Source organism: Passer domesticus, chromosome 21 (genome assembly GCF_036417665.1).
Source record: "Passer domesticus isolate bPasDom1 chromosome 21, bPasDom1.hap1, whole genome shotgun sequence".
NCBI lineage: Eukaryota > Metazoa > Chordata > Aves > Passeriformes > Passeridae > Passer > Passer domesticus.
In genome coordinates this window covers 5,419,687-5,446,308 of record NC_087494.1, presented here as the reverse complement: position 1 = coordinate 5,446,308, position 26,622 = coordinate 5,419,687, and the positions used below count along the sequence as shown (strand labels likewise).

General features: G+C 59.6%; 4 protein-coding genes and 1 long non-coding RNA gene across 10 annotated transcripts; 3 read left to right on the top strand and 2 right to left on the bottom strand.

Moving 5' to 3' along the window:
- Nucleotides 1-1,942: 1,942 nt before the first annotated feature.
- On the bottom strand, nucleotides 1,943-6,889 carry LOC135284802 (uncharacterized). The gene is made up of 3 exons (XR_010349944.1): nucleotides 6,673-6,889; nucleotides 3,825-5,160; nucleotides 1,943-2,526 (listed from the first exon to the last, which is right to left on the bottom strand). It is a non-coding gene; the product is annotated as an uncharacterized LOC135284802 (long non-coding RNA).
- KANK3 (KN motif and ankyrin repeat domains 3) lies at nucleotides 5,044-16,947 on the top strand. 6 transcript variants are annotated; one of them, XM_064396494.1, is made up of 11 exons: nucleotides 5,891-6,025; nucleotides 10,078-10,152; nucleotides 10,422-12,158; nucleotides 12,678-12,777; nucleotides 12,918-13,118; nucleotides 13,609-13,696; nucleotides 14,032-14,251; nucleotides 14,587-14,729; nucleotides 14,974-15,174; nucleotides 15,259-15,351; nucleotides 15,537-16,947. In XM_064396494.1, the coding sequence occupies exons 2-11, from the start codon at nucleotides 10,116-10,118 to the stop codon at nucleotides 15,588-15,590; spliced, it is 2,874 nt and encodes a 957-aa protein (XP_064252564.1). In that variant the 5' UTR covers nucleotides 5,891-6,025; nucleotides 10,078-10,115; the 3' UTR covers nucleotides 15,591-16,947. The 6 variants fall into 6 exon arrangements, with proteins under 6 accessions (XP_064252559.1, XP_064252564.1, XP_064252563.1 ...); XM_064396493.1 differs by having other exon boundaries at nucleotides 15,534-16,947; XM_064396491.1 differs by having other exon boundaries at nucleotides 15,259-15,357.
- Nucleotides 16,948-18,490: 1,543 nt separating this feature from the next.
- Nucleotides 18,491-19,090, bottom strand: RPS28 (ribosomal protein S28). The gene is made up of 3 exons (XM_064396531.1): nucleotides 18,944-19,090; nucleotides 18,818-18,865; nucleotides 18,491-18,743 (listed from the first exon to the last, which is right to left on the bottom strand). Exons 1-3 carry the CDS (start codon nucleotides 18,980-18,982, stop codon nucleotides 18,621-18,623), a joined length of 210 nt encoding a protein of 69 aa, XP_064252601.1. The 5' UTR covers nucleotides 18,983-19,090; the 3' UTR covers nucleotides 18,491-18,620.
- Nucleotides 19,061-20,619, top strand: NDUFA7 (NADH:ubiquinone oxidoreductase subunit A7). The gene is made up of 4 exons (XM_064396528.1): nucleotides 19,061-19,165; nucleotides 19,290-19,339; nucleotides 19,426-19,575; nucleotides 20,375-20,619. The coding sequence occupies exons 1-4, from the start codon at nucleotides 19,115-19,117 to the stop codon at nucleotides 20,469-20,471; spliced, it is 348 nt and encodes a 115-aa protein (XP_064252598.1). The 5' UTR covers nucleotides 19,061-19,114; the 3' UTR covers nucleotides 20,472-20,619.
- A 706-nt stretch (nucleotides 20,620-21,325) lies between these two features.
- CD320 (CD320 molecule) lies at nucleotides 21,326-25,472 on the top strand. Its single transcript, XM_064396526.1, has 5 exons — nucleotides 21,326-21,642; nucleotides 21,812-22,027; nucleotides 22,876-22,947; nucleotides 23,301-23,449; nucleotides 23,778-25,472. Exons 1-4 carry the CDS (start codon nucleotides 21,555-21,557, stop codon nucleotides 23,444-23,446), a joined length of 522 nt encoding a protein of 173 aa, XP_064252596.1. The 5' UTR covers nucleotides 21,326-21,554; the 3' UTR covers nucleotides 23,447-23,449; nucleotides 23,778-25,472.
- The last annotated feature ends 1,150 nt before the right edge of the window (nucleotides 25,473-26,622 follow it).

The following is a 26,622-nucleotide window of genomic DNA, read 5'->3' as shown; positions in this document are numbered from 1 at the left end:
GTCTTGCTCGCCCTCCTGTTCAGAGCTCGAGGGCAGCAGCAGCCACTGCCCAGGCGCTCGGGCTTTGGCTCAGCACCGCCCGGAATCCTCATCTGTCTGCAGGGACACTTCCTTTTGCACTCCCCCCACACCCTGCCCCACCTCGACACCCAGGACCTGTGTTGCACCCCTCAAACACGCACTGAATCATAAACAATTATCCCTCATTTCACGTGTCTGTCCTTGTCTCAGAGGAGACGTGTCTGGAGCAGTGGTGGGGGCCAGAGCAGCAGTTCTGCCACCCACAGTAACCCCGATGTCCCCAGGTGCCAGTGGCGCTGCAGGTGCCCCCTGCCACGTGTCCAGTGCCTGGGGGACTGAATCACGCTGTTCCTCTTCTTTTCTTCCTCGAGGGAGAAGGTGCAGGTGCCACACGCCTGGCTGTTCCCCATGGGGCTGTCCCTGTCCCCGCAGTGTAGGTGGGCTCAGAACAGCAAGTTCAGAGGTACCACCTACACTGTGCAGCATCTGCAAGAAAAATTCCGGTAAATCGGATACTTTCCAGCTTCTCTGTGCTCGCTGGCAAAGAAGGAGCCAGCTGGATGCTGGCACCGGGCCAGCCTGGACAGAGTCTGGCAGGAGGGAGCTCCTGGAAGGGGTGGCGACGGATCCACACTGGAGGAGTGCGTTCCTGTGGTGCAGATGGAGGGGAAGCTCCCAGCAGAGATCCGCGAGCATGGCAGAGGCGCTGCCCGGAGGAGGACGCGGGCTGGGCAGGGCGCTGCGCTTGGCCCCGCTCCACGGCTGCCGGCTCAAAGCGCCATTGTGTGCCGCCAGCAGATGTGCCGCTTCGGGCGGCGGCACAGAGGGGCTTTTCTGCTCTTCTCAATGACAGATCTGTGCCATTCCCGTCGGGAAGGTCCCGCTGCCCCCGGCCCTGGCCGGCTCCTCGGCTCCGGGAAGCTGCCCGAGAAGGGCGCTCTGTGCGCCGGACGCGAGCGGCCTTGCCCGGCTCCGCTGGAAATGTCAGAGGGGAGCCGGACCGTCGGCTCTGCGGCGGGGGGAGTGAAGCTGGGGCAGGGAGAGTAGAGGCCTGAAAACAGCTGGAAGTAACTCCCCGGGGAAAAGCTGCAGGGCAGAGAGGCATCTGCTGGGTAGGAAATTCCCTCTTTGTCCTAAGGACTCAGCTGGCAACTTTGCTGGGTGCTAGAGGACAGAGAGCACAGAAGCAGAAGGGATTTGGGGGCTGGTTTTTGCTCACGCTGTACAGCCAGCTCCATTCTGCTCTGCAGGGTGAGGGGTCGAGCTGGAAATCAGTGGGTGGAGCTGAGACCACATCACCCACCCGGTGATGGCGACATCCTTGTCCCCACGCAGACCAGTGTCCCTGCCGAGCACCAGGGGCTGGGGATGTCAGGGCTGCTGCTCCTGAGCATTTTCCACAGAGGACAGGGCTGCAGCTGGGACCCCACCCTGCTGTGGGACCGAAGTCACAGGAATTCACAGGGGCAGCTGTCCCCCTTTCCAGGAGTCACCCCTTTTGGGGACAATCAGCTTGGGCACCTATTTCCAAAATCCATTTCAGAGCCTACTGGCTACGGGAGGACATGAGGGCCCAGAGCCCCTAAAGGAAAATGGCCATTTTGAAGGAGTGTAGTGTTTCAGCCAAGATTACAGACCTTCAAGGCAACCCAGGCTGCAAATCCGCCGTGCACAGCGTGACCGCAGTCCCGGAATGTCCCGCTGAGGGCTCTCGCTGGCCCTCGGGTGTGTGGGGCACACAGAGCAGGACGCGGCCGCCGGGGCTGGCCCGCGGCCAAAGCAAACGCCAGCTGCGGAAAGCCCGCACGGCACTTCCCTCAGCACTGATAAGGCTGAGCTGCAATCGCAGCCACAAAAAAAGCTGTCCCGGCCTTCCCCGGGCTAGCCAAGGGCTGTGCCAAGCACATCAAGGATTGCCCGAGATAAAAGCTCACGCCTGCCGTGCCGCACAGGCACGAAATGTCACCTGCGGCGGCTAGATCAGAGGGGACACGGGCTGGGGACAGGAGACACCGTGCACCTGGACTAGGGCTGGTCCTGCAGGGCTGTGCTGGGGACAAGAGGGTCACACACCTTAGTGGAAGGCAGCGGGAGGTGGCATGGAGCAGGAGGTCCCCAGGGAGAGGTGTCATTGAGGGTGGTCTGTGCTTGGTGCAGGTGCCTCAGCATAGCCCTGACCTGGGTTCAAGGGGGTCTCCAGGAGGTGATGGGTGCTGGGAAATGGCAAGGCAGGAGGCTTTTGGCAAGGAGTCTGTGTGGTGGTTGTCCTGCTGTCAGGGTTTGGCTTCCCCCAGTGGCTTCAGCCTTCATGCAAGCCCCTTCCTGCCAGCTCAGCTGGGTCTGAGCACCCACAGCTCCTTGGGGACCCTTCCCCAGATCCCACACTGCTGGGGAAGTGGCTCCAGCTCCACTCTTGGGCTCTTTGTTTTGCTGCAGCATCTCAGGGAGGAAGGATCTGAGCAGAGAGGTGACGAGAGGAAACAAGCATTCTGTTCACTCCCAAACCTGCAGGCAGAAAACAAGGACATCCTGCTGGGGTGGCTGGGCAGGGACGCTGTGCCTGTGGGGAGGGCAGCGTGCTGGGCTGGGATGTTGCTGGCATTAACACCCTTTCCTACAGGGACTGGGCCAGACAGAGCCTCACAGCTTTTGCCTCTGGTCTCACACCCTGCCCAGCCTGGCCAGCTCGTTCAGGGGGCCGTGGAGGGGGTGGTGGAGCCAGGAGCCAACCTCAGGCGGCCTTGGTGGAGCTGGAGCAAGCAGAGATGAACTCAGGCAGCCAGGAGGTGGCTGGAACACATCTGATCATTTTTGTACCCAGAGCATGCACTGCTCCTCCCTGCCATGGGCCACCACTGGCCACTCTGGACACGCAGGACTTTGGAGCCCACTGCCTCAGAAAGGACCAAGATGCTCCTGCTGCCCATGGCAGAGACCAGGGTGCCCAGGGGTCAGGATCCCACTACCCAGGGAACAAACAGAGTCATCCAGAGCTGCAGCAAGTGGAATGGCTCATGCTGCAGCACACAGGGCCGCAGCCCTTTCCCACCAGCATCTACAGCAGCATTTCTCAGGGTGTCTCCATCCAGGAGCCATCTGAATGACACGGAATGACAGTAAATGGCTGCTTGTAGCCTGCCAAAAGCCTGGACAAGCTTTGTGTGTTTTCTTGTGCACCAGCACCACCCAATTCCTGTGCTGTGTGCAGAGGGACAGAGATGCAGCCTGCTCTGTCAGACTGCAGTCACCTCCAGCTCCTGGGGCTCTGTTCCCAGCACATTGTGGGGAAGCACCCAGCTGTGCTGGTGTGAGTCACAACACATGCACACAGGTGCACCCACATTTCCTACTGCTCTGATGGGAAATGAGGCATGATCGTATTCACAGTCCCAGTAGGGACTGACAGAGAGAAAAGGTTTCGGATTCACAAGGAAAGTAATTTTTTGAGACCTTCTTCTGGACCAAAAAAGCTTTTCAGTAGATCTTATTCTATGAAAACTCATTAGCTCCTGGAGCTTTTTGTTCACATGGACACTCTTGCGAGGGTCGGGGCTGATTTCAATGGCCATTGTGAAGGAACAGCTGTGCCAGACCGAAAACTGATGCCATGAAAGTCAGCAGAGCCCCAGACAGCTGAATGACAACACTCTATCCCCAGGAAACCACCGAGGTTTTTTTGGCAGAACTGCCCCACAAGAGGAACAGAAGCCTGGCTAGCTGCCCCCACCCTTCCATGCAGGGTTATGGGAGAGATGTTGAATACAAGAGCTTGGTCCCACACTGTGGAAGCCCCCGCTCCTTACCTGCAGCCTTTCCCAGACTGAGCATCTGTGCATCTTGCACCCACACAGGCACCAGTGCTAACAGCCCCAGCTCACAGCTACACTTGGTTGACCCAGCCCTTGGCACAGGCGTGGCTGCGGCCGCTGCCATTTGCCTCCAAGCCTGTTTTCAGCTGCACGTGCTGGGCAGTGCCAGCCTGGGCCAGCAGGAGCCACAGCTCGAGCAGGTCCTGGCTTGGCGTCCCTGCTGTGGGGTGAAGCCACCACACCGGAGGCCAGCCGAGGCTGCAGAAGCACTTTGCTCCATGTGATCTGCTCTTGGATGCAGATGAGATTTACATGGGGTGTGAACACCAACCAGCCCAGGTGAGTTCTCTGGCCATGGCCTCATATTTGAGTCCCACATAGTTTCTGCAGAAAACAGTGAATATTAGAAACAATGACTGCCCCTTGGGTTTGATTCTTCTCAGTGACCAGAACTTAAAGCCAGAGGAGTCTGATCCCTGCAAGGAGCAATGCCATCCCTCTTGTTCAAAGGCTGCTGGTGAGTCTCAGCCTGGAAATATCTCTGAGCTGCCACAGTTTTGTGATCCAGCACCACATTCAGGCAGCCCCAGGGCTGTATTTCTTTGGTGATGCTGGGTTGTTTGTGGTCTCCTCAGTCTTCCAGCCCTCATGCTGTGGTAGCAGCAGTCATGTGGGGGTCTGGCATCCACAGGGCTGCAGTGACATCACTTTCCCAAGCTCATGTTTCCTCAACTCCTCCTTTGTTGTTTTTTTCCCTTTGCAGGGAGGAAACTAGAATTGCTGCCTGGAGGTGGGTGACACTTTTGTCAGACGTCCAAGAGCAGAAGTGAGGGACCTGGATGTGGGCTCGTCATGGACCTTTGAGCCAGGATGTGGGGCATGAGCTCCACAGCCCCGCTGGGCACTGCTGGGACCTGGCTCATTGCCCCAGACTTCCCCTCTCCTGACCTGGACAGAGAAGGTAAAGCCACACTGTGCAGGGGACCCAAGCGATTTCTTCTCCAAGCAGTCAGTGAATCAGCAAGAGTGGTGCTATTCCAGACCTGCTTTGGAGACCAATTGAGGGTGTGAAATTACCAAGCTCATTACCACAGGATGCTGGGGAGGCCAACTATGCAAATGGATTGGAGAGGGATGGTCTGTCAGTGGAGGTAGATTCATTAGAGCTATTAAGGTACTTCCGTCCGGATGCAAACCCTTTCCCAGGAAGTCCCCAAACTGCCTGCCAGCAGCTGGGAGGGACGTCGGGAAGCACATCTTGTTTCTCCTGCTCTTCCCGTGAGTAGTTACAGAAGTGCCAGATATGGAAAAATACCCGTGAAGTACAGAGCTGAAAAGGAAAGAAAAAGAAACAAAAATCTTTGCTGAGGGTTTCAGGGCTGAAAAGGTCTGCAGCAGTTAGTGAGGGCAAGCTCTAAGGTGGGGAATGGCCGGGGTCCTTACAGGATGTGGGGAGAGCCCAGAGCTCGCGGCTCAGCGACCAGCACGGGAAGCAGGCGGGGAAGAAAGCTGGCAAGAAAAGGAGACAGACAGCCGCTGCTGGGACAGGGAGGGCTGCCAGGAACCCAGCGGGGCCAGGCCCGGGGAGCCCAGCCAGGCCCAGAGGCACACCGCTCCCGGCCGCGGGTGGCTGTGCTGGGCTGTGCTGGGGAAGCGCGGTGGTGCAGGAGCTGGACCCCAGCCACCCGCCGGGCCCCCAGCAGCAGCGGGGTTGAGCTCAGGGCAGAGGGTATCTCAGCATCGGGGTGATGCGAGCAGGGGATCCCCCTTTCTGCAGGGTGACCATCCGCGATGTGGACAGGTCAGGGAGAATCCCATCCCCAGAGTGACTGCAGTAGGTGCACCCCATCCCCAGGGTAACCAGGACAGGGGACCTGGGGGTGACGAGGGTAGGGGACACCCCTCTCCCCAGGTGACAGGAACGGGGCACGTCCCCGGGCGGCCACGGGGGCAGCGATACCCCCTGCCCGGGCGGAGAGGCAGCTGGCGGGGACGCGGCGGGGGCGGGACCCGTCCCGTCGGGCCCGGGGCCGGTCCCCGCCCGCCCCCGCCCCGCCCCGGCCGCTCCCGCTCCCGCTCCCGCCCGCCCTCGGCCCGGGGCTGCGGCGGGCAGCGCTGCCCGGCGCCGCGGAGCAGCCCGAGAGTCCCGGGCCCGGGGCTGTGTCCAGGCGGCAGCCCAGGAGCCCGGCGGCACGGTGAGGGACGGCGGGGACCGGGCGGGACGGGCCGGGCCGGGCGGGCCCGGCGGCGGCGGGGCGGGGGCTGGTCCCGGTGGCGGCCCCCGCAGGGCCCCGCACCCGCCGCCGCCCGTGGCCCGGACGGGCCGCGCTGGAGCCCCGCAGAGCGGCGGGACGGCGGCGGGAGGGGCGGCCCCGCATCCGCCGTCCCGGGGGCTCCGCCCGAGCGGCCCCGGCGGCGGGAGCGGGAGGGGAGCGGGGCCGGGGCCGGGCTGGAGCTGCCCCCTCCGGCCGGCGGCGGCGGGCCCCGGGGTCCCTGGGCTGGGGACGGGCTGCCGCCCCGACGTGCGGGTGCCGTGAATGTGCTGCTGGTACCCGGGACGCTGGGGATCCCCCAGGAGTGCCGGGAACCCCTGAGGTTGGGGATGCTGGTGGACTCCCAGGGGGCTGGGGAACTGCAGGGTTCTGGGGACTCCCTGGGGTCCTGGGGACCTCTTTAGGCTGGGTGTGCTGCGGGGTCCCCGGGTGGTGGGACATGGCACCCCGGGCTGCTGCGGGCCGCTCTGGGGTGCTGGAGGGCACAGGAGTGCTCGGGGTGCTCCTGTGTGCACATGGAGATCCCACCCCGGGCTTGTGCACGGTGCTGTGCGTGTGCCTCGGCTTACCTGGGCTTCCCGCGTGTGAATTTAGTTTGATCTCTGAGCCCCTCCTCTCAGCAGGACAAGCCCAGGCCATCGCTGCTGATGCAGCCCCGAGGGAATCCGGAGGTGTTGGAAGGTGCTGCTGGGCAGCAAGGAAAGGGGTTGATGTTCTCTAGTGTAGTGCTGTAGGTGTGAGGGGGCTGGTAGAGCTGATCCCCTCGTGGGTGAGTCTGTGTGTGGGCTCTACACCTGTTGTGTGTGAGCTCAGGGAGGTCCCTGAGGGGCTGGAGTGGGTGCAGAGCTTGGGCGGCCCCTTTGGCCTCCCAGCCAACCGGCCATTGATGACGACAACTCCAGAAATAACAGTCCAACCCTGAAATTAGGCTGTTGAGATGATAATTTCCCTTTCTCTCCCTGGGTCAGCATTGGGCACTCACCCACCTGGATTCAGCTCCTCCAGGAACAGCTCCAGCATAGACAGCACGGCCACTTTGGCCTGGGCAAATAGGCACAGGCTGTCCCATACAGCCCGTGCAGCAGGGAACAGGGACAGGAAGGTGTCGTGAGCCCTGGATACCTACTGCTGCACCCAGCCACAGTGCTGGCAGGTAACACTGCAGGTGACAAGCACATGTGACAGCTGACTGTGCGAGGAGCCCAAATCCTGGCAGGCTGCTGGCAGTGGAGGAAGCCGTGTGCTTGCTCAGTGGTTTCCCTTTAACTTTGGAACAGCCTCAGTTCCAAGCTTCAGGGCTTATCACCTGCTCAGCTACGAGGGAAGCATGCCTGGCTGAGATAAATCAAGCTGTGCTGGCCAGGGCAGCTCTGGACTCTGTTCTTCTCACATTCCTCATGACCTCAGTATTTTGGCTCAGGAGGAGAGGCAGGGAGAGCCCTCTCTGTGTCCAGCCCTGGCCCCGCCGGTGGAGCAGCTCGGGCTGCGCTGCAGCAGGTGGTTGAACCAGGCTGAGGGCTGCTACAGCTGTGGCCCCAGGGAAGAAAAGGGCCCAAAGGTCTCAAGCTTTAGGAACAGCTCTCCCAGACCTCTCTTCTGCCAGTCCAGGAGCTTGGGAACCCTAAGAGGAGATTGTCCCATGAGGCCAGGGGTCACAAGGTGCCCAGCCTCCCTCATCCCTGACATGACTTCTGATTGTAATTAGCAGAGCAGCTCCAGTTTTGGCCCCAAGTTTCCCATGTTTGCATTGGTACAACAGCACGAGGGGAAAATACAGGTGTGAGCTGAAGCTGCTGAAAATCAGCCTTTGGCACCAAAGTGGCTGGTATAATTGGCCCCAGCAAGACTACAGCCCATGTGGAGGGCGGCTGCCCGTGTGGTGCCATGTCCATGCCTTGTGGCAGCCAGGTCCAGCTGTGCTGATAGTGGCTGGGCCACGGGGCTGGGGACTCAACCTGCTGCACACTGGGACCATCTGCCCCATTTGTCCAATCCAGCCCCACACCTCTTCCCCAGCCCAGGGACAGTTTGCACAGCCCAAGGAGCCTGTGGGATGTTTGCTCCTTGCAGGAGGGTTTGAACACCAGGGGTCCATGGGGCCACTTGAACATGATTGATAGCTGGCAGGTCCTATCACCATTTTTGGAGCTGGGTGAAGACAGAAACTTGTGCTCTGGTCGAGCCCTGTCAGACCAAAAGAAATGGGGTCTGGAAGCAGTGGGAGGATGTCCCCCACAGTCGGGATGCAGCTGCAGACATTGGCTGAAGGGGCCATAGGAGGTGGCAGGTCCCCAGCTCAGTGGAGGGGACACCAGTGCAGTGCTGGTGCAAAGGGCACCTTTGCTGCTGGAGTGGTGTGGGAGGTCTCCAGGCCTTGGCAGAGGAGGCTTTTCCTGTCCCCAGGCAGGACAATACCCAGGCTGGGCGGCGGAAGGGAGCTGCCGGCCACTTCCCCCCGAGGAAACGCTCCCGCTGGCTCTGGCTCCTGTTGCTCTCTCTTCCTTTTTGATTTACAACGTGTGTGGAGCCCAGCGGGAAGTTTGTCCTGGCCCCAGCACTGTTTAATTACCTGCAGCAAGGGCCATGCAGAGGAGGAAGTCAAACTCTTCCCAGGGTGGGAGGGATTAGAGGAGGTGGGGGATGTGTGGACCCTCTTGGGCATGAAGCCAGCAGCTTGGGAATGGTGGATGCCAGCATGGAGCTGGGATGTTACCAGGGAGGTGGAATTTGGGATGTGCATTGGCTGTGGGTGGGTTGGCAGAGGAGTGGGTGAGCCCCAAAATCTGTCCTGGTGGCTAGTGGGAAGTGTTTTATCTGCCCAGTTGGACTCTGTGCCCAGCCTAAGCCTGGCCTGGTGCTGCCTCAGCTGCTCCACGGGGTCAGGGGGGCCGAGGGCTGGTGGCTGCAGCGCTGGGGCTGGGGAATGGCTGCAGCATCGGCCTGAGGGGCAGACATGGGTGTTTCCGTGCAGCCAAGGCCAGATCCTGCGCCACTCCCTGGGCAGCTCTGAGCCTCAGCTTCCCTGAGGGCTGTGCCCAAGCCACCATTCCTCTGTGGCATTTCTCCTCCCCTGCTTTCTTCTGAAAATAGCCCAGTGCCAAATGCTTTGCCCACCAACAGCTGCTCAGCCCCATGGCCACCTGTGCTCCATGGGCACAGCCATCGGGACTCTGGTGCCATGCACAGCAGCAATGGGTGCTCCCAAGGTGCTGTTGTCCCATCCTGCTCCTGCCAGGAGCACTTCACACCTGGGCCCCAGCATCCAGATGCTGCCAGATGTTGCAGCAGATCCTAGATCAATGCTCACAGCTGGTCGCACCCCCAGCCATGAGCTCACTTCTGGACCACAGCCGTATCCTCTTGGCCCTCCTCCAGTGTGTCCATGCCTGGCTCCTGGGAAAACCAGGCTCCCATTTCATTCCCCTCTTCCTTATCCCACATTATGGATAGGAGAAAGCAGTCAGGTGCCTCCTGGGGGTCACTGGCCCCTTAGGACATTCCTGAGGCCTTGTGGGGCACCCTGGGTGGCAAGAATGGGCATCACACCCAGCACTGACAGGTGCTGGCAGCTCCCTGGAGTCACGTGCCTTTGCCAAAGCATCGTTTCCCTTCATCCAAAGCACACTTCACACTGAGTATTGCACCTATACAGGTTTCAGCCTCTTTTTTCCTGGCCTGCTCCCACTGTATGGCCAAGCTCCAACTCGTGACCCTCAGAGCTGGCAGCACGGCCATCCCAGCTGAGCTGTGGAGCATTCCTTAAATGTACAAACAATCCTGGCGCCACAGGCAGCACCGCACTCGGCCAGCCACCGGCTCCAATGTCAGCCCTGGGCTGGGGGAGGCCAGGGGACCTGGCAAATGGCAGGGGGCAGCTACAGGGCTCTCCTCGGGTGGGGGTCAGGGCTGTGTGGCTGCCTGGGGCTCACCAGCCCTGTGGTCACAGGCTTTGGCTGGATGTGGTCTCGTTGCAGGTTGATGGTCTTCTGGTCAGCAGCATTCCGGGAAGAAGATGGCTCAGCCAGCACCCCTGAACCAGAACCTCCCAGGTAAAGAGGCCAGGGTTGTCACCAGGTCGTGACAGCGGAAGGGGTGCAAGGGGGGTGGCAGGGCTGAGCTGTCCCGTCTCATCCCAGTGGAGTTCCTCACTCCAGCACCAACTCTGACATGGACTGTGTGCCCTGTGATATCCTATGGCACCGAAGGTGCTGGACACAGACACATCATGGAGGAGACAGGCCTGCAGGCTGTAAATTCCAGTATAACCCAGTCAGAAAAGCCATCCTGTCTCCACTAACCATCCCTTCTTCTCTTGCAGATCTTGGGGGCCCGTTCTTGTATCGGGACCAGGACGATGGAGAGAAGAGCTCGTATTCTGTGGAAACCCCTTACGGCTTCCTGCTGGACCTTGATTTCCTGAAGTATGTTGATGATATTGAAAGTGGCCAAACACTCAAGAAAGTGCCACTGCCTCGCAGGGCGAAAGGGTCCCGTCCAACGCCCAGCACGCTGCGCAGCCCCAGCAGCCACACCAGCGCCTGGACCTCCACCGAGTCCCTCACCTCCACGGCCAGCGAGGAGGGCAGGACTGCGCTGCTGCTGTCCCCGCACGGCCGAGCACCCCTGGAGCCTGCGAGCAAGCCAACCTCCCACCCCATCTCACCGCCGCCAGTACGGCTGCTCCCACCTCCCACCCGCAAGTGCCTCGTGCCAAACCCACGGGTGGAGAAGACTTTGCTGGAGACAAGCAGGAGGCTGGAGCAGGAGCAGGGCCGTTTGCAGGATATTGGTGGTCCCTCCCACATTGGCCTGCCGGGTGCCCTGGGCCAGCCACCCCACTGGGTGCCAGTGGGCGCCGAGGGCCAGGCGGGCTGGGGCCGGGTGAGCCCTGGCAGCTCGGGGCGCAGCACTCCAGCTGCAGGGCTCGGCACAGCCCCGCTGCAGCACGTGCGGGAGCAGATGGCTGCAGCCCTGCGGCAGCTCCGGGACCTGGAGGAGCAGGTGAAAACCATCCCACTCCTGGAGATGCAGATCTGCGAGTTGAAAAGGGAGAAGGCAAAGTTGCTGGAGAAGCTGTCGGCAGAGCCTGGCGAGGCATTGTATCACCCCTCTGGCTCTGAGGCAGGAGCAGGGGCTGAGGAGGCACCCCGTACAGGGCCAGAGAGTGAAGCAGAGCCAGTGAAGGGGCGAACGAGCAAAATTGCAGAGCTGAGGAAGCTGACGGAGAAGCTGGCTGTGCCGGAGCGGAACATCAGGGCTTGGCCAGGCAAGAGCCCCAGGGTGGCTGAGAGGCCGTGCCGCTCTGTGGCAGTGGGTGAGGATCGGGCCATGACAGATGCCGTCTTCTACTACCGGTCGCAGCAGGAGAGGGGGGACACGCCAGACAGCGGCACACAGGGACGCAGGGATGTGGCTGTCTGGGTGATAGAGTCCTCGCTGGGGCTGGCCACTGAGGCGGAGCGGGAGCTGGAGCTGCTGCAGCAGACGGTAGGGCACCAGAAGGAGGTAATCACCCTGATGGAGGGGCACCTGCAGGAGGCCACGCGGGAGCTGGAGGAGCTGCGGCTGGAGGTGTGCGCCCGCCGGCCCCACGGGCAGGTGGACAAGGAGGTGATGGCCGTGCCGCAGGTGGCTGAGGCACTGGTGGAGGCTGTGGTAGTAACACAGAGCCGCGCAGCTGGTGACCCCCCAAAGACAGTGGAGGCAGGTGTGGAGTGCTGTCCCCCAACCTCCTGTGTCGCCGTGGGCTGCCGCCCTGACGGGCGGGACGTGGCGGTTGGACCCGATTCAGCTGCCAGCTGCGATGACAAGGGCAGCCAGACAGACGTGGGCAGCGCTGTCCTGGCAGGAGAGGAGAAGGAGCCCGGTGTGGGTGAGGTGATGGAGCCTGGCCTGGGTGATGGCCCGAGCAGCCCCTCAGTGCCAGGTGCAGGAGCAACGGCGGGGATGTGCCCAGACAGCCAAGGCCCTGGGCCAGCTGGGCTGGAGACAACACACAGCAACTGGGACCCAGCCCCAGCACAGGACAGTGGAGCTGCCCCAAGCCCTGCAGCCGGTGAGTATCACCAGGGATGATGCCAGGGTCTGTGCTGGAATGTTCCTGCAGGAAAGGAGAGGATGGCCTTGTTGGGGACAGTGCCTGCAGGGCCAATGCTGCCCACGCTCCAGCAGTTGCCCATGTCCCTTCCATGCCCGCCCCGGGGTCTAGTGGGTTTGGGGTGCTTGGCTAGCTCCAGAAGAAACTTTACAAGAGCACATAGTGACAGGACAAGGGAGAGTGGTTTCAAAATGACAGGTTTAGATTAGATATTTGGAAAAATTCCTTACTGTGAAGTGGTGATGCCCTGGCACAGGTTACTTAGAAAAGTTGTGGATGTCCCATCCCTGGAAGTGTTTGAGGCCAGGTTGGGTGGAGCTCTGAGCAAGCTGGTCTAGTGGAAAGTGTCCCTGACCATGGCGGTGGAGTTTGAAATTAGATGATCTTTGAGGTTTCCTCTAACCCAGACCATTCCATGATTCTAAAATTCTATGATTCTTGGTCACTGGCCCTTGACATCCATCTCTTTCCCTGTAGGAGCCCTGAAGTCCATCATGAAGAAGCGGGATGGTCCTCCCCGGAGCGAGGCAGAGGGCAGCAAGAAGAGCCTGCAGTTTGTGGGAGTGCTGAACGGGGAGTACGTGTTCGGGGGCTCCTGCCACCGCCATGAGCCAATCCTGGTCCCCTACATCCCTGTCCTGGGCTAGGGCCAGTGGCAGGGCCTGAAGGGGGCCAGACTGGTGCTGTGTTGCCACTGAGCATCCTCCCTCTGTGCAGGTATGAGAGCACATCCAGTGAGGAGGAGGAGGAAGAAGGCAACAGCTCCTCTGAGAAGGCTTCGGCCGACAGCTCCAACAGTTCAGAGCAGGGAGACACCGAAACCTCAGAAGAGGAGGCTGGGGAAGGCACGTGTGAGCCCAGACTGGAGTGCAAGGGGACTGATGTGACCCTGCTGGAGCCCCCCGAGGTGAAGGAAAAGTAAGTGCCAGTGGAGAAGGCTCCCTGCTCCCTGGCCCTGGTCAGCTGGGAGCCATGGCACTGGCCCTGCCAGCTCGGGGCATCTGCCCCAATTTCAGTGCTGCCAGTGAGAAAAACCCATTCAGCTGCAGAGACCATTCATCAGGAAACAATCCTTCCAGTTTCTTGGGTCTGCTAAGGACAGGATGAGAGGCCCCAATTGCTTCTTTGCTGCAGAAGATAGTTTAGCGGGGACAAAAAAAACAACAGCCTTCAATAGCATTTTTCAACAAAAGGAAAAAATGTGGCCTAAGAATGGCAAATCGTGCCCGAGCACATCCATATAAGGCCCTGTTCTATGGTGGTTTGCAGAGGCTGAAGCAGCTAGGGTGCAGCCACTGGGCTGGAGGTTGCACCCTGGGGATCTTGTGGAGTTACAGGCACTGCAGAGCTCACAGGTTTGGTGGGGTGGTGCAGCCCCACACCAGGGACATCCTCATGCTCTCCACAGGTTCGAGCTGAGCCCCAGGATGAGGGAGGCCTGCCTCATTGTCAAGACCCACCTGGGCCACCCAGGTGCTACCAAGAGCAAAGAGGTGGTGAGTAGAGCACTGGGGTGGGATGGCTTGCCCAGCCCCTGCCACCATCCCCCAGAGCTGGTCCTACTCAGAGAGGGGCCAGCAAAGCCTGGCTCAGCACCTCCCCCAAAATACAGCCCTTTGCTCCAGGTTTTGTCCAGAAACCCCAAAACCCATGTGGACTCAGCTCAGGCCATGCCCAGCATGGGTTTGGGCAGTTCAGGGTCCTGCCTTCACCCACCCCCTCTGGAGCAGGGATTCTGCTCCCTGCCGCCTGGGCTGGCAGCAGGGGGTGGGTGCCAGGGTGTGAGGGCATGCAGAGGCTTAGGGGGAGCTCAGCCCCTCTCTGCCCACAGCTCGCCAGCAGCAGCCTGGTCCTTCAGGAGTGGTTCCGTCTGTCCAGCCAAAAGTCGTCCGTCCCTGACACGGTTGCCAACCACCTCCTGGCCTTTGCCGAGGTCTCACCGGCTCTGCTGGCCCACGTGGTGAACCTGGCAGACGGGAATGGCAACACAGCCCTGCACTACAGTGTCTCCCACTCCAACTTCCACATCGTGTGGCTGCTGCTGGATACGGGTCAGTGCCCCCCAGCCCCAGAAACATCCCCTGGCCACCATCCCACTGTACCCCAGGTCATGTCCTGGCCCTGTCAGCACAGGGAAAGGCATTGGCAGCAGAGGGGTGAGGAGAGTTGCCCTGGGCTGTGTCTGTTCATAGGTGTGGGGGTCAGAAGTCACCCCAGCCTGTTTGGGAACCCAGATTTCATGGGGGAGACCCACCAGCAGTTCTGTGCTTGTGGGAAGGTTCACAGCACCCTGGGCAGGACTGTGAAGGGGAGCCAGGCACGTGGCTTGGTCCGTGTCTGCCACCAGCCCTGCAGCATCCTGAGCCCCCTCTGCCCACTCCCGCAGGGATCTGTAACGTGGACCACCAGAACAAAGCTGGGTACACCGCCCTGATGCTGGCAGCACTGGCAGCTGTTGAGCAGGAGGAGGACATGAATGTGGTCAGGAGGCTTTTCAGCATGGGCAACGTCAACGCCAAGGCCAGCCAGGTTGGTGCAGTCTGAGGGCCACCACATCCTGACCCTCCCACCCCCAGGGAGATGCTAGAGCCACACTCAGCTCTTCCAAGGGCAGGACAATGACTCCAAAACCTGGAGGTGTCAGTGCATGGGGAGGGCATCATTTTAGGAGCTCCTCCTGCCTGGCAGCAGGGCTGTCTCAGCAGTGGTCCTGTGGTGTGGGGACAAGTGGGTAGCACAGCGGGGGCAGCCTGGCAGTGTCCCTTCCTTGCAGGCTGGCCAGACGGCGCTGATGTTGGCTGTCAGCCACGGCCGGCAGGAGATGGTGGAAGCCCTGCTCGCCTGCGGGGCCGACGTGAACCTGCAGGACGAGGAGGGCTCGACGGCGCTGATGTGTGCCTGCGAGCACGGCCGCCTGGAGACCGTGAAGCTGCTGCTGGCTCAGCCCGCCTGCAACATCTCCATCGTGGACAGTGTAAGGTTCTGCCACTGGGCCTGGGCAGCCCACACCATGTCCTGTCCCCAGAGCCCTTTCTGCATGCTCTCCCTTGCTTTCTAGGATGGCAACGATGCTGTTGCCATCGCGCTGGAGGCCGGTCACAGTGACATCGCTGCGCTCCTCTACGCCCGCCTCAACAGCACGGAGGCGCAGGTACCCGTGAGTACCACACCACTCCCCACGGGAGGGGAAAGGGCTGAGGCACACCTGAGTGTCTCCAGGAAGAGGTTGCAGGAGCAAGAGCAGAGCATTTCAGGTGCCCTGTGCTCAGAACAGCCCTGCTGGCCCTGACCAGGAGTCACTGGAGGGGTCTCAGGTGACTATTCTCTTTGCAGCAGGGGACTTCACCAACAGCCACAAAGAGCCCTGGGAGTCCAAAGAAACCAAATTAGAGTGACCTTGGGATCCAGCCAGGGGCCACCATCAGCACTGGGCTGTGATTCACATCCCCTCACCTGCCACCTCTCTGTGCCAAACTGTTCTCTGCAGCTTTAGTCCTGTCACAAGCACCATCCCTGGGCCTCCCTCACCTGCCTCCTCCACTGGATGCAGCCCACACGTGGCCACCTCACCACCAAGTGACTGCAGCCAAGTGACTTCGGGGCGAGACATGCAGGGAGCAGAACCCATCCCATCCCCTCTGCTCCCTTCCATGACCACCAGAGCTGTGCCACCTCTGAGCCCTCAGCAAGGAGGAACAGCAGAGACCCAACTCAGCAGAAACAGCACCTGGTTTGTGCTCTCTGGCAGCTCCGAGAAGGCAGCAGAGCCAGTGAAGAAGGCAGGAGGGCAAGTGATGGGTCCTGGCCCCAGCAGGAACACTGTGCCCTGCAGGCACATCCTGTACAGCAATGGGAGAGGGAATGCTGCCTTGGACAGGGGCTGGGAGTATTTCCAGACTCAAATACTTGCCCTTCTTTTCTGGCATTTCCTTTCCTGGCTGAAATCTGATTTTTTTTCCCCTCTTTTCAAGCACATGCATACAAAGCAAAAAAATTATACTGCTTGGCCAAGGGATGAAGTTCAACATGAAATCACTTGGGATTTTATTTGCTCAGTGGGAGCAAAACCTCTGAGCAGTTAGTGTTGCAGACAAGTGACAAAAGGGGCTGAGGATGCATTTGGGGACTAAATTTGCCTATCTTATAACCCTCAAGGGGAGCAGGTCCTTCTCCCAAGGAACAGAGACCAATTACCTCCTAAACACTTCCCCAGTTAGCCAGTCCTACAGACTGCCAGAGCCTACAGCAAAGTCTCTCTTTGCCCACTTTCCATCCCAAAAGGGAGGAGAGCAGCTGAAGATAGCACCAGGAAAAACACATGGGCCAGAAGAGCTCAGAGCACACACGTGGAAGCTGCAAAGGGGAACATGTATGTCAGAGAACGTGTCTGTGCAAGTGTGTCAGCACTGTGTGGGGTAGGAACAGGGTAAGGACAAGGACCAGGAGGAAGAATGGTATTGCATGGCAATGCAGCTGTGCTCTGAGCCCTTCACAAAGGTAGTGTGTTGTGCCCCCCATCCCTGCTCCTTGGCCCAGCCTCCCCACTTCTGCCCCTGCCTGACCTGCTCTGAGCCGGGGAGCCCCACAGCCCTCTGCAGAAACTTGCTCTCAGCTTTGCACTGGAGTTAATATACAGCGCTTGCTGCCACTCCCTTATACACTACTCTGTTTACTGGTATTTTAATACTGATGTTTATTTTTAAGATATAAATAAAATGTAAAGTTATTTTGAAATATTACTGTGACATCTGCAGTCTCCTGTCTTCTTGTCTGGCTCACAACAAACCCTGCAAGAGCTGCAGCAGAGGCACAGCCCCCGACCTGAGCTGGTGACCCCACATTCCAAGTCATTCACTGCAAGTTTATGCAGTGGCCACATCCCTCAGTCTGGTTTTCTGCCTGCTGAAGTGTCCCACGCAGCTGCAGTGGTGTCTTTGCCCATTTCTGCAGCCCTGCACCACCCCTGGTTCTCTGTAATGCTGATGTTACACAGCATCCTCAAAGGACAATCACCAGACCAAGTGTGCAGATGCAAACTGCCTCCCTCCTCAGGTGGACAGGGACCAGGCTGACCCCACAGGGAGATTCCAAAAGCTCTCTAAGGCACTCTGAGCAAGTCATCCAGCACTGAGGGCTGGCAGGGGCCAGAGCAAACACTCTTGGGTAACTGATGAAGCTGTGGGGGAATGAACAGCAGCCACAGAACTGAACCCTGAGAGGACTTCTGGCACACACAACCAGATCTGAGCTCTGCTGCATCACACAAGCCAGGGAGCACAGCCTTGTGCTAATTCTCTGAAACTGAAACCCCCAAAGAATCAGTCTACATCAAGCAACAGCACAAACACAAGGGCTTTTTCCATGGCACAAACTCCTCACCTCATGTTGCCCATGAGCTGCCCAGGGCACAAATAAAACTGGCAGAAAGGACAAATCCCACAAACACTCTAACATCAGCCCTACAACACTCCTCAGTGCTCGCTCTAGTCCAACATGATGCACATCTGCCCCAGCAGGGCTCTGCTCAGCTTTAGGACACCCAAACCCTCAGTCACACCTGCCACTGAACTGCCTCAGTCAAGCTCAGGACTCTGTAGACAAAAACCACTCCCACCAGAGACCACAGGAGAGGCTGCAGATCTGACTGCCCAAACACACCACAAACCTGGACCACTCTATAAGCAGATCAAAAATGCCAATCCTTAAAATCCTGCCCTTGAACCAGCAGTTTTAAGGCTCATTCTAAACTTTTCAGCCCTACTTATGATTTATGTAATACCTTAAAACAACACATCTTGCTAACTGATTTTGTGGTGGAAAGGAAATCCAAAGAAAGTGAGATGGAGTAGTCAGCAGGAGTGACAAGCACTTGTTCTCTGTGGCTGACTGCCAGGGAAGTCAGCAAGTAGGTGTATTTATGGCAGCGTTTACTGAGAAGAGACAGAAGTAGCAGGCTGTTGCTTTGAAAGCTGGTACCAAGCTTGACTCAACTTGTGATTTAATTCCACTGAGATCCGGTAAGTTTCCGATACCACTTCACCATCACATACAGAAAATTGCTTACTAGGAAAGTCAGGATTAAGGCTACTGTAATCAAAACAGAATTATTCTTGTTGTGACAGGTCAATAAAGATGCAGTAACAGCGACAGTACAATGAAGACACCATGTGTAACCCCAGTAACAAGCAGGGCGTGTTGCTACTGAACCTGAGCAAAGCGGCAGGTGCTCAGGTGTGAGACAAACCAGAGGGGTCGGGTGGCGCTCGATGAGTGAAACCCGGGCAAGGGGCTACTGGAAAAACCCTTTATTGCAGTGACCCAGCCGCCACGCTCCTCCCCACCCGCGCCCCACGGCCGAACGAGCCGCGCCAGGCTCCATCCCCCGACGGACGATCCGGCAGCCGCGGGGCCGCGTCCAGCTCAGCGCAGCCGCCGGGCCTCGCGCTCCGACTCCAGCAGGGTGAGAACGTCGCCCTCGCGCACCGGCCCCTTCACGTTGCGGATGATGGAGCGGCTCGTGTCGTCCATGAACTCCACACGCACCTGCGGGGCGGGCCCGCGTCAGCCTAGCCGGGCCCGGCCCGCGGCACCGCGCCCGCCCGGCCCCGCCCGCTCACCTGAGTGCACTGCCCCTGGGAGCCGGTCCGGCCCAGCACCTTGGTGACCTGCGGGGACAGAGCGGAGGGTCAGCGCGGTGTCGCGGCCCGGCGGGGCCCAGCGCGGCCCCCGGCCCCCGTACCCACCCTGGCCAGCTTGATGGGCTGCACGCGGCTCGTGTCCATGGCGGCTCCGGGGCGCGGAAAGGGGCGGCCCACCCCCGCGTCGCCTTATATAGCTCCAAGTCTCGCGAGACCCAGCGTTCCGCGCGCGCGCTCCCGGCGCCCCCCGCGCCCCTGCCCTTCACCGCGGCCAAGATGGCGACGGCAACTCGTCTGATCCAGCGGCTCCGCAACTTCCTGGCGGGGGTAAGAACAGCCCCGGGCTCGGGGCTCCTCTGCCCCGCGGGACGCTGCGCTGCGCCCCCGGCTCCGCGGAGCCTCCGGCGCAGGGCGGCAGCTCCGCCTGAGCTGCTCTGGCCTTGCCTTGCAGCGGGATCTCCAGGCGAAGCTGCAGCTGCGCTACGAGGAGATCGCTAAGAGGTGCCGGGGCCGGGCCGGGCCGGGCGGGGCGCTGAGCCGCGCCCAGCCCGGCCCCGCCGCTGACGCTCGGGTCGTTCTCTGCCTAGGACGCAGCCGCCGCCGCGGCTCCCGGTGGGCCCCAGCCACAAGCTCGCCGATAACTATTACTGCAGCCGCGACGGGCGCCGGGAGTCGCTGCCGCCCGTGGTGGTGTTGGCGGCGCAGAGAACCCTGCCCGCGGGGGCACAGGCCCGCAGGTAGGTCTGACGCTGCCGCCGTGCAGCGGGGTCAGCCTCGTTCCTGATGTGTACCACGAACGCAGAACGTGCCCAGCGGCGGTGGGAAGTTATCCAGATTGGCAAAAGAATGTGGAACTGATTATTTGGGTCTATATTTCCTTGCAAATAAGTGAGGCGGAGGAAGTTCACTCACTCTGCTTTGGCGATACCCCACCTGGATCATCTGTGTCCAGCTCTGGGGCCTCCAGGAAGGGACCCGTTGTAGAGTCCAAAGGAAGCCACGGAGATCCTCTGAGGGCTGGAGCCCCTCTGCTCTGAGCCAGGCTGGCAGAGCTGGGGCTGCTCCCCTGGACAAGAGAAGGCTCCAGGCAGAGCTCAGAGCCCCTGGCAGGGCCTGAAGGGGCTCCAGGAGAGCTGCAGAGGGACTGGGGACAAGGCCTGCAGGGACAGGAGCCAGGGAATGGCTGCCAGTGGCAGAGGGCAGGGCTGGATGGGAGATTGGGCAGGAATTGTTCCCTGGCAGGGTGGGCAGGCCCTGGCTTGGGGTGCCCGGAGCAGCTGTGGCTGCCCCTGGATCCCTGGCAGTGCCCAAGGCTGAATGGAACTTGGAGCCACTTGGGATGGTGGAAGGTGTCCCTGCCATGGCAGGGGCTAGAACGAGGTGGGCTTTAAAGTCCCACTCAGTCCAAACCATTCTGGGACTCTGATTAACAAACACCTCCAGCACTACTTTGTAGCTGGGACTTCCAATGAAATTCAAGTGTGATTTCCAGAGTGTTGCTAAAGCCTCTTCTCATTCTTCCTTTCTCTACCCCAGTTCAGGCACTGCGGTGACAACAACAGGGAAGAAACCAGTGACACCAGGACCACCACTTAGGAAGTGGGAAATTTCCAGGGACGAGCCCTACTTGTGAGCAGGGAGCGAGCTGAGGCTGTGATGGGCACACGTGGTTCCAGAGCTGCTCTGGTGGGGAGGCTGTGCTGCATGTGGCCCCAGGCTGCTGGAGGGTGCCGATGTCTGACTAATAAATGTATATAAAGCTGTGATTACTACCCCCCCAATTTGTGTATTTTATTTGATTTATTCAGGTTGCTGCTGTTTAATACCAGTGTATTTGGTTGGTTGGAATAGTGGCACAGGACAGGGGCGTTTGTAAGCTGTAGTCAGTCAGTGAAGAGCAGAGCTGAGTAAAGCACAGCCTCGCTCACAGGGCTCCCCGGCACCAGGTCTGTGAGAAAAGTTCCGCAGCCCCGGCAGTGCCGCTGTCCTGCCGTGACCGCACCCTGCTGGCTCCGGCAGAGCGCTGCCCGGCCCTCCGCGGGGCCAGCAGGCGGGGCTCTGCGGGACCGCCCGGCTGTTCCTGCCGCTGCAAGGCGGGCACGGTGCGGCCCGGTGCCGGTGCCGCGGGAGGGCCCGGCTGTGGCTGCCCCGGGCCCGGTGCGGGCCGCTCCGGCTGTGCCTGTGCCGGTGCCCCGGTGCCGGTGCGGGCCGCTCCGGCCGTGCCGGTGCCCCGGTGCCGGTGCGGGCCTGTCCGGCTGTGCCGGTGCCCCGGTGCCGGTGCGGGCCGCTCCGGCTGTGTCGGTGCCGGTGCCCCGGTGCCGGTGCCCCGGTGCCGGTGCCCCGGTGCCGGTGCGGGCCGCTCCGGCTGTGGCTGTGCCGGTGCCCCGGTGCCGGTGCGGGCCGGTCCGGCTGTAGCTGTGCCGGTGTCCCGGTGCCGGTGCCCCGGTGCCGGTGCGGGCCGCTCCGGCTGTGGCTGTGCCGGTGCCGCGGGAGCGCTGCTCGGCACGGGCGGCCCCTCCCCCTCACGTGACCCCGGGGCCCGCCCTGAAGGACACGGGAGGTGGGCGGGGCTTTCTCAAGGGCGCGCGTCCGCGCCCCGCCCCCGCGCCCACCCCATTGGTGGAAGTCGGGGTTGAGCGCACGCGCTTTTCCTGCACACTCTGCGTTCGTAGCGGCGCGGCGACCCTAGCGAGTCTCTCCGGTGCGGGCCCGCGGCATGGCCGGGCCGCGACTGCCGCCAGGACTCCCGGTGCTGCTGCTGCTGCCGCTGGCGCTGCCGGTGCTGCCGCTCCCTGCAGGCAACGGTGAGCTGGGGGCGCGGCCGGGCGGGCGGTGCCCATTGGCTCCCCGCGCACGCCCTTCGCTCCCATTGGTTGGAGCCCTCGTGCGCCCCGCGCGCGGGTCCCCTCGCTGCGGGGCGCGGGGGGGCTCTCCCGCCGGGCCCCCGCCTCCCCTCACGCTCCCGTCCCGCAGCCGCCCCGTCCCGCTGCCAACCGGACCAGTTCCAGTGCGCGCCCGGCGACCTCTGCTTCCCCCAGGACTGGCGCTGCGACGGCCACCCCGACTGCGAGGACGGCGAGGACGAGTGGAGCTGCGGGACCGCGACCGCGACCGCGGCGGAGCCGAGTCCCGGCGGCCTCGCGGTGACCCCGCCGAGGAGCTCGGCGGTGCCGCCCACCGGCAGCGCAGGTACGGGCCCCGGGGTGCGGGGGGGCGGCAAGCCGGACCGAAGCCTTTGTTCCCCGCCGTCAGCTGCGGTCACCGCGGGTCACTGCGGGTGGAGGAAGCGCTGTGGCGGACGCGCACCTTCAGCTTCCTCTGGAACGGCAGTGACGCCCCTCAGGGCTCCCTCGGGAAGGGCCTTTGAAGTACATCCTTCCTTCTTCCAGAACATGCAATTCCCAGCCGCTGCTTCGAAAAGACTCTGGAACCTGTCCACCTCCCGAGCTCCTCTGATCTCTGGGGAATGGGCAGGCTGAAGGGAAGAGGATGAGGAGGAAGTCTGGGCCATCAGGGCTGGCCAGGAGCTGCAGACACAGTGTCTGGGCTTGTGTCCGGCTGGGTCTGCACCCAGTACTGTCGGTACCAGAGCCCTGGAGCGTCCTTTGTCAGACCCATTGGCTGGCTGGGGTGCTTGGCAAGGCGCTTCTGGCTTCCCTCGTTTCCGAGGGTGTGGAGAGGAGGGGGATTACTGCAGGTGCGACACTGGGTTTGGGTTTGATGTCTGCACCCCTTCAATTGGCAGGTGAAGGGAAGAGCTGCATTTTGGTTGTACCTGTGGCTTTTCAGTGCCACGAGGACAGGCTGGGATCCTGCAGTTCCAGCTCCAGCTGGGAAATTTCCCACCTTTCCCTGTTATGCATTTCCAGTAGAACGCTTTTCCTCCAGTAGCGGCAGATAAGGTTTTGCTTAAATTGAAAAAGGCCTTTTGGTGCTCTTGAGGTGAGCTGGGAACTCAGCCAGGTGTAGATTGAAGACTGCTTTCAGTGCTGACCATAAATTGCAAGCCTCATTTAGTTGTTTCTCTTTCCTCACAGAGCCTTCAGCTACACCTGAGGTCTCTGTGCCATTGGGGAGTCAAGGTTACACATGGATCTTCATTGTTGCAGGTATGTGAGACTCAAGAGTGCTGCACATGGTCTTGAACCTACCTACCTTGGGCTATAAATTGAGTATCCCTGATGGGGTCAATTCCAGACCTCTGTCAGGAGCTGCTTTTTCTGCACTGGGAGGACTAAGGGAGGCCTGACACCACAGCTTAATTATTGCTCTGCCTTGGGTGTTTTGTCCTTGGAAAGGCCATTCTATGCAATCTGGGACTAACTCACCTTCTCTTTGTCTGTCCCTTGCCCTCTAGGGCCACTGCTGCTCTCTGCTTGTTGGCTCGTGGTATTGAGCAGCAGTGCCCTGTCCCAAGACCAGGGCAGTGAGTAGGTTTCTGCTTGTGTTCTCTCCTCTCTAGGGCTCCTGGTTATCCTGGTAGTGGCAAGTTCTGTTGCTGTGTGGGGTCTGTCCAAAGCAAAACGCAGATCTGACACCTCCGGTCTTGAAAAAGCATCCAGGGAACAGCTGATGCCTGGCAAGGGCCAGAAAGGCTCCTTGCCCTGAAGGGTAAGTGTTTTGCATCCCATGTGCTCCAAGCGCCTGAGGGAGAAATTCATTCTTGCCTTGTGTTTCTGGCTTCTAGAGCTTTCCCCTTTGGGGGTAGGTTTTCCCAGCTTCCCTGATGCTTGCCAACCAGGTGCATGGGGTTTTGGTCTGCCCTGCAGCAGCAGAACTCTCCCCTTTCCTCCCTGCTGCCAAGGACATCAAGCAGTCCTGCTGAGATACTGGTCTTCTGGCGTGGGACTTTTTCCTCCACTTTGTATAAATTGAAGTCAAACTAGGTTTCTTCCTAAGGGCCTGTCAATAACCAGGTGTTTTTCTGGCTTTGTAACAGGGATCCTTATCCCAAGGTGATAAGGTGAGACTAGCCTGATCTGTCTCCTGCTCACCACAGAGCCTGACTGAATTGGACATCAGCTCTCAAATCTGGGTTGTTACACTGGAATACCAAGAGGATGCTCCCTTTGTAAATGGGTCTTAGATTGTAGGACTACCTTGGCTCCAGAAATAGCACAGGACCTTCCCTGGCCCTGTACATCAGCCCTCCCCGAGGGTAGAAATGTCTTCATTGTTCTGCATGACAGTCATTACTGCTGGTGACCACCACTGTGGCCTTGGACTCGAAGATGTTTTTCTTCTTGAAATGCCAGGTGCTGTTCAACTGTCTCCTTCCACTTCCAGCCAAGACCCTTTTTTCATGTGTCCCATTCTTCCCCCTGGATTTTGTCAGGGAGCAGGAGCTTTCTCACCTATTTCCAAAGGCACTTGCTGGCTGCACAGGTCAGACAAATACTCCGTGTTTGCACTACTGTTTGATGCTGCTCAGTCCCATGCATGGGAGGCTTTTACTGACAGTGCCACTGTGGGGGTGACAGTTGCTCTGGCTTTGCTGTGCTGTCACCTGAGCCCACGTAGGGCAAGGAGCTCCTCAGCCCTGGGCTGGCAGCTTCTCTCACACTCCCTTCCACAACATCTCCATGCTTGGCAGACCTGCTCTGCCCACCCCAGTGCTGAATGCTGCATGGGGCTCCTCTTAACACTCTCAATGGCGTCTTCCTTAAAACTGTTCTGACATGAGTGGTGTCCCTTGGGGTCCATACTGGGACCAACGCTATTCCATGTTTTCATCAGTGTGTAGAGTGGGATCAGGTGGACCCTCAGCCAGTCTGAGGATGAGACCAGGCTGAGGAGTGCAGCTGGGGAGGGGGATGTCATCTGGAGGGACCTTGAGGCCCACAGGAACCTCATGAAGTTTGATAAGGTCCTGCACTTTTGTTAGGGCAAACCCTGGAGAAGAGATGGCTGCAGGAAGCCTTGTTGTGTCTTGTCCATGTCTGAAGGGGGATTGTAAGAACAATGGAGAGGGGCTTTTCACCAAGGCCTGTAAGGGCAAGGGGCACCAGGTACAAACTGACAGAGGGTGGGCTTAGGTAGGACATGAAGGAGGGTTTTATGGTGAGGCCCTGGCTCAGGTTGCCCAGAGCAGCTGCAACTGCCTCATCCCTGGGACCAAGCTGGACAGGGCTCTGAGTGTCTTGGTCTAGTGCAGGTGTCCCCTGGAAATAAGTTATGTCTTTGGCTAGGGCTCCACGTGCCACCCAGACAGCACCTGACCCAAGGACTGAGTGCTGTGTGCCTCTCAGAACTGACTGTGCAAGGGCAGATTAGTGCCCAGTGCCTCTGGTCCAGCCTTGGCCACGTGCACCTTGCACAAATGATCACTAAGTGCGCCAAGCTGCTGTCTTGGCTGCTGACCTCTTGTGCCTTGAAGGTGGGAACTTGGCTTGCCAAGCAGACGCCAGTCATCAGCCTTGGAGTAGGAGTCTTCTGCTCCTGGATAGCATGTGAGTGCTGCCGTACTCCACGGGAGAAACTTCTATATGTGGTATGGAGTCCTGAGTTATTCCAGGGCTGCTATTTTTAGTACCAAGGAGTCATTTGCAAGAGCACACACAACCTTCTGTTTCCATAGGGACAGACCATAGCTGTGGTGACTGACACAGGACAATAAAGAATGTGAAATTAACAAGTCCTGGAGTTCTTATTTTCCTGGATATGTGCATTTGCATGGATTCTGTGTTTGGGAGGCCAGGGGCTGCATGACCTTTGGATTGTCACATCCTGGGAAAGAGGGCTTGGGGTGGGTGGGCTGGCATGGGGCACTGTGGAGAAGCCAGTGCTGCTGTGCCTGCCTGGAACAGATGTGACTCCAGCACACACCAGGTGTAGCAGAGAAAATTAAATACAGGAACAAAGCAAACAGAAAGGGTGGGGACAGGAGGAACAGATGCCACAGTAGCACCTCTGCTGCCACTGCTGAACTCAGCCAAAAGCAAGGTGAAAAAAATGCCTGAACTTGTCCCTTCTTTGCCGGAGCAGAGCACAAAGTGGGGAGCACTGCGGGGTGGGAAGGGCTCCAGGAGTGCTGGCAGGACAGGGCTGAGCTGGGGCCAGTTGAAGCGCTGGTGCTGGCAGGGCTATGTGGCCAAGGTCAGCTGTCACCAGCTGGTCCCAGATCATGCTCTGAGCTGCACCTGCCAAGCTGAGCCCGGCTGTTCTGTGCTACAAGGCAGAGTGATTCCCCCGTGGGGGGGAATCAGTGGGGAGTGAGGCCCTGAGGCAAACTCACAAGACATTGTAGGTTTTGCTTTCTGCTCCCTGAGCTGAGTGCTTCAGGATTGAAAGAAACACATTTTATGGATCTTGTGCCAAAACTCGGGGCTGTGTTTCTGATAGCAATTTCCCTTCCTCTGTCCAGTGCTGGAATTGTTTTTGTTGTTCTAATCCCCAGGCTCAGAGACTTCAATTGTAGTGGAGCCTGAGCTGCTTTTCAGGCCAGGAGCATCTTTGTGCTCCATGTCTCTGTATTTAATTAGACCAGTTCATGAAGATCAATGTGATGTTGAAGTAGGATCATGTTCCAGGATAAGATGTCAAAGATCATCCTGTTTAATTGTGCTTCCCTTTTTACTTCCAAATCTAAATAATTTTTTTTCTCTTTTTCAATTCCAATACTTCAGAGGAACTTTTACTGCCTACTTGCATTTCCAGTGTCCTGTTCCCTGTTCCTGTCCCTGCCTGGCTGCGTCATGGGGCTGAAGGCTGATGTGACAGCACAGAGCAGGGGCACAGGGGCAGCTTGTCCCTCAAAGGATCATCTCAGACACTGTGGAGGTGGA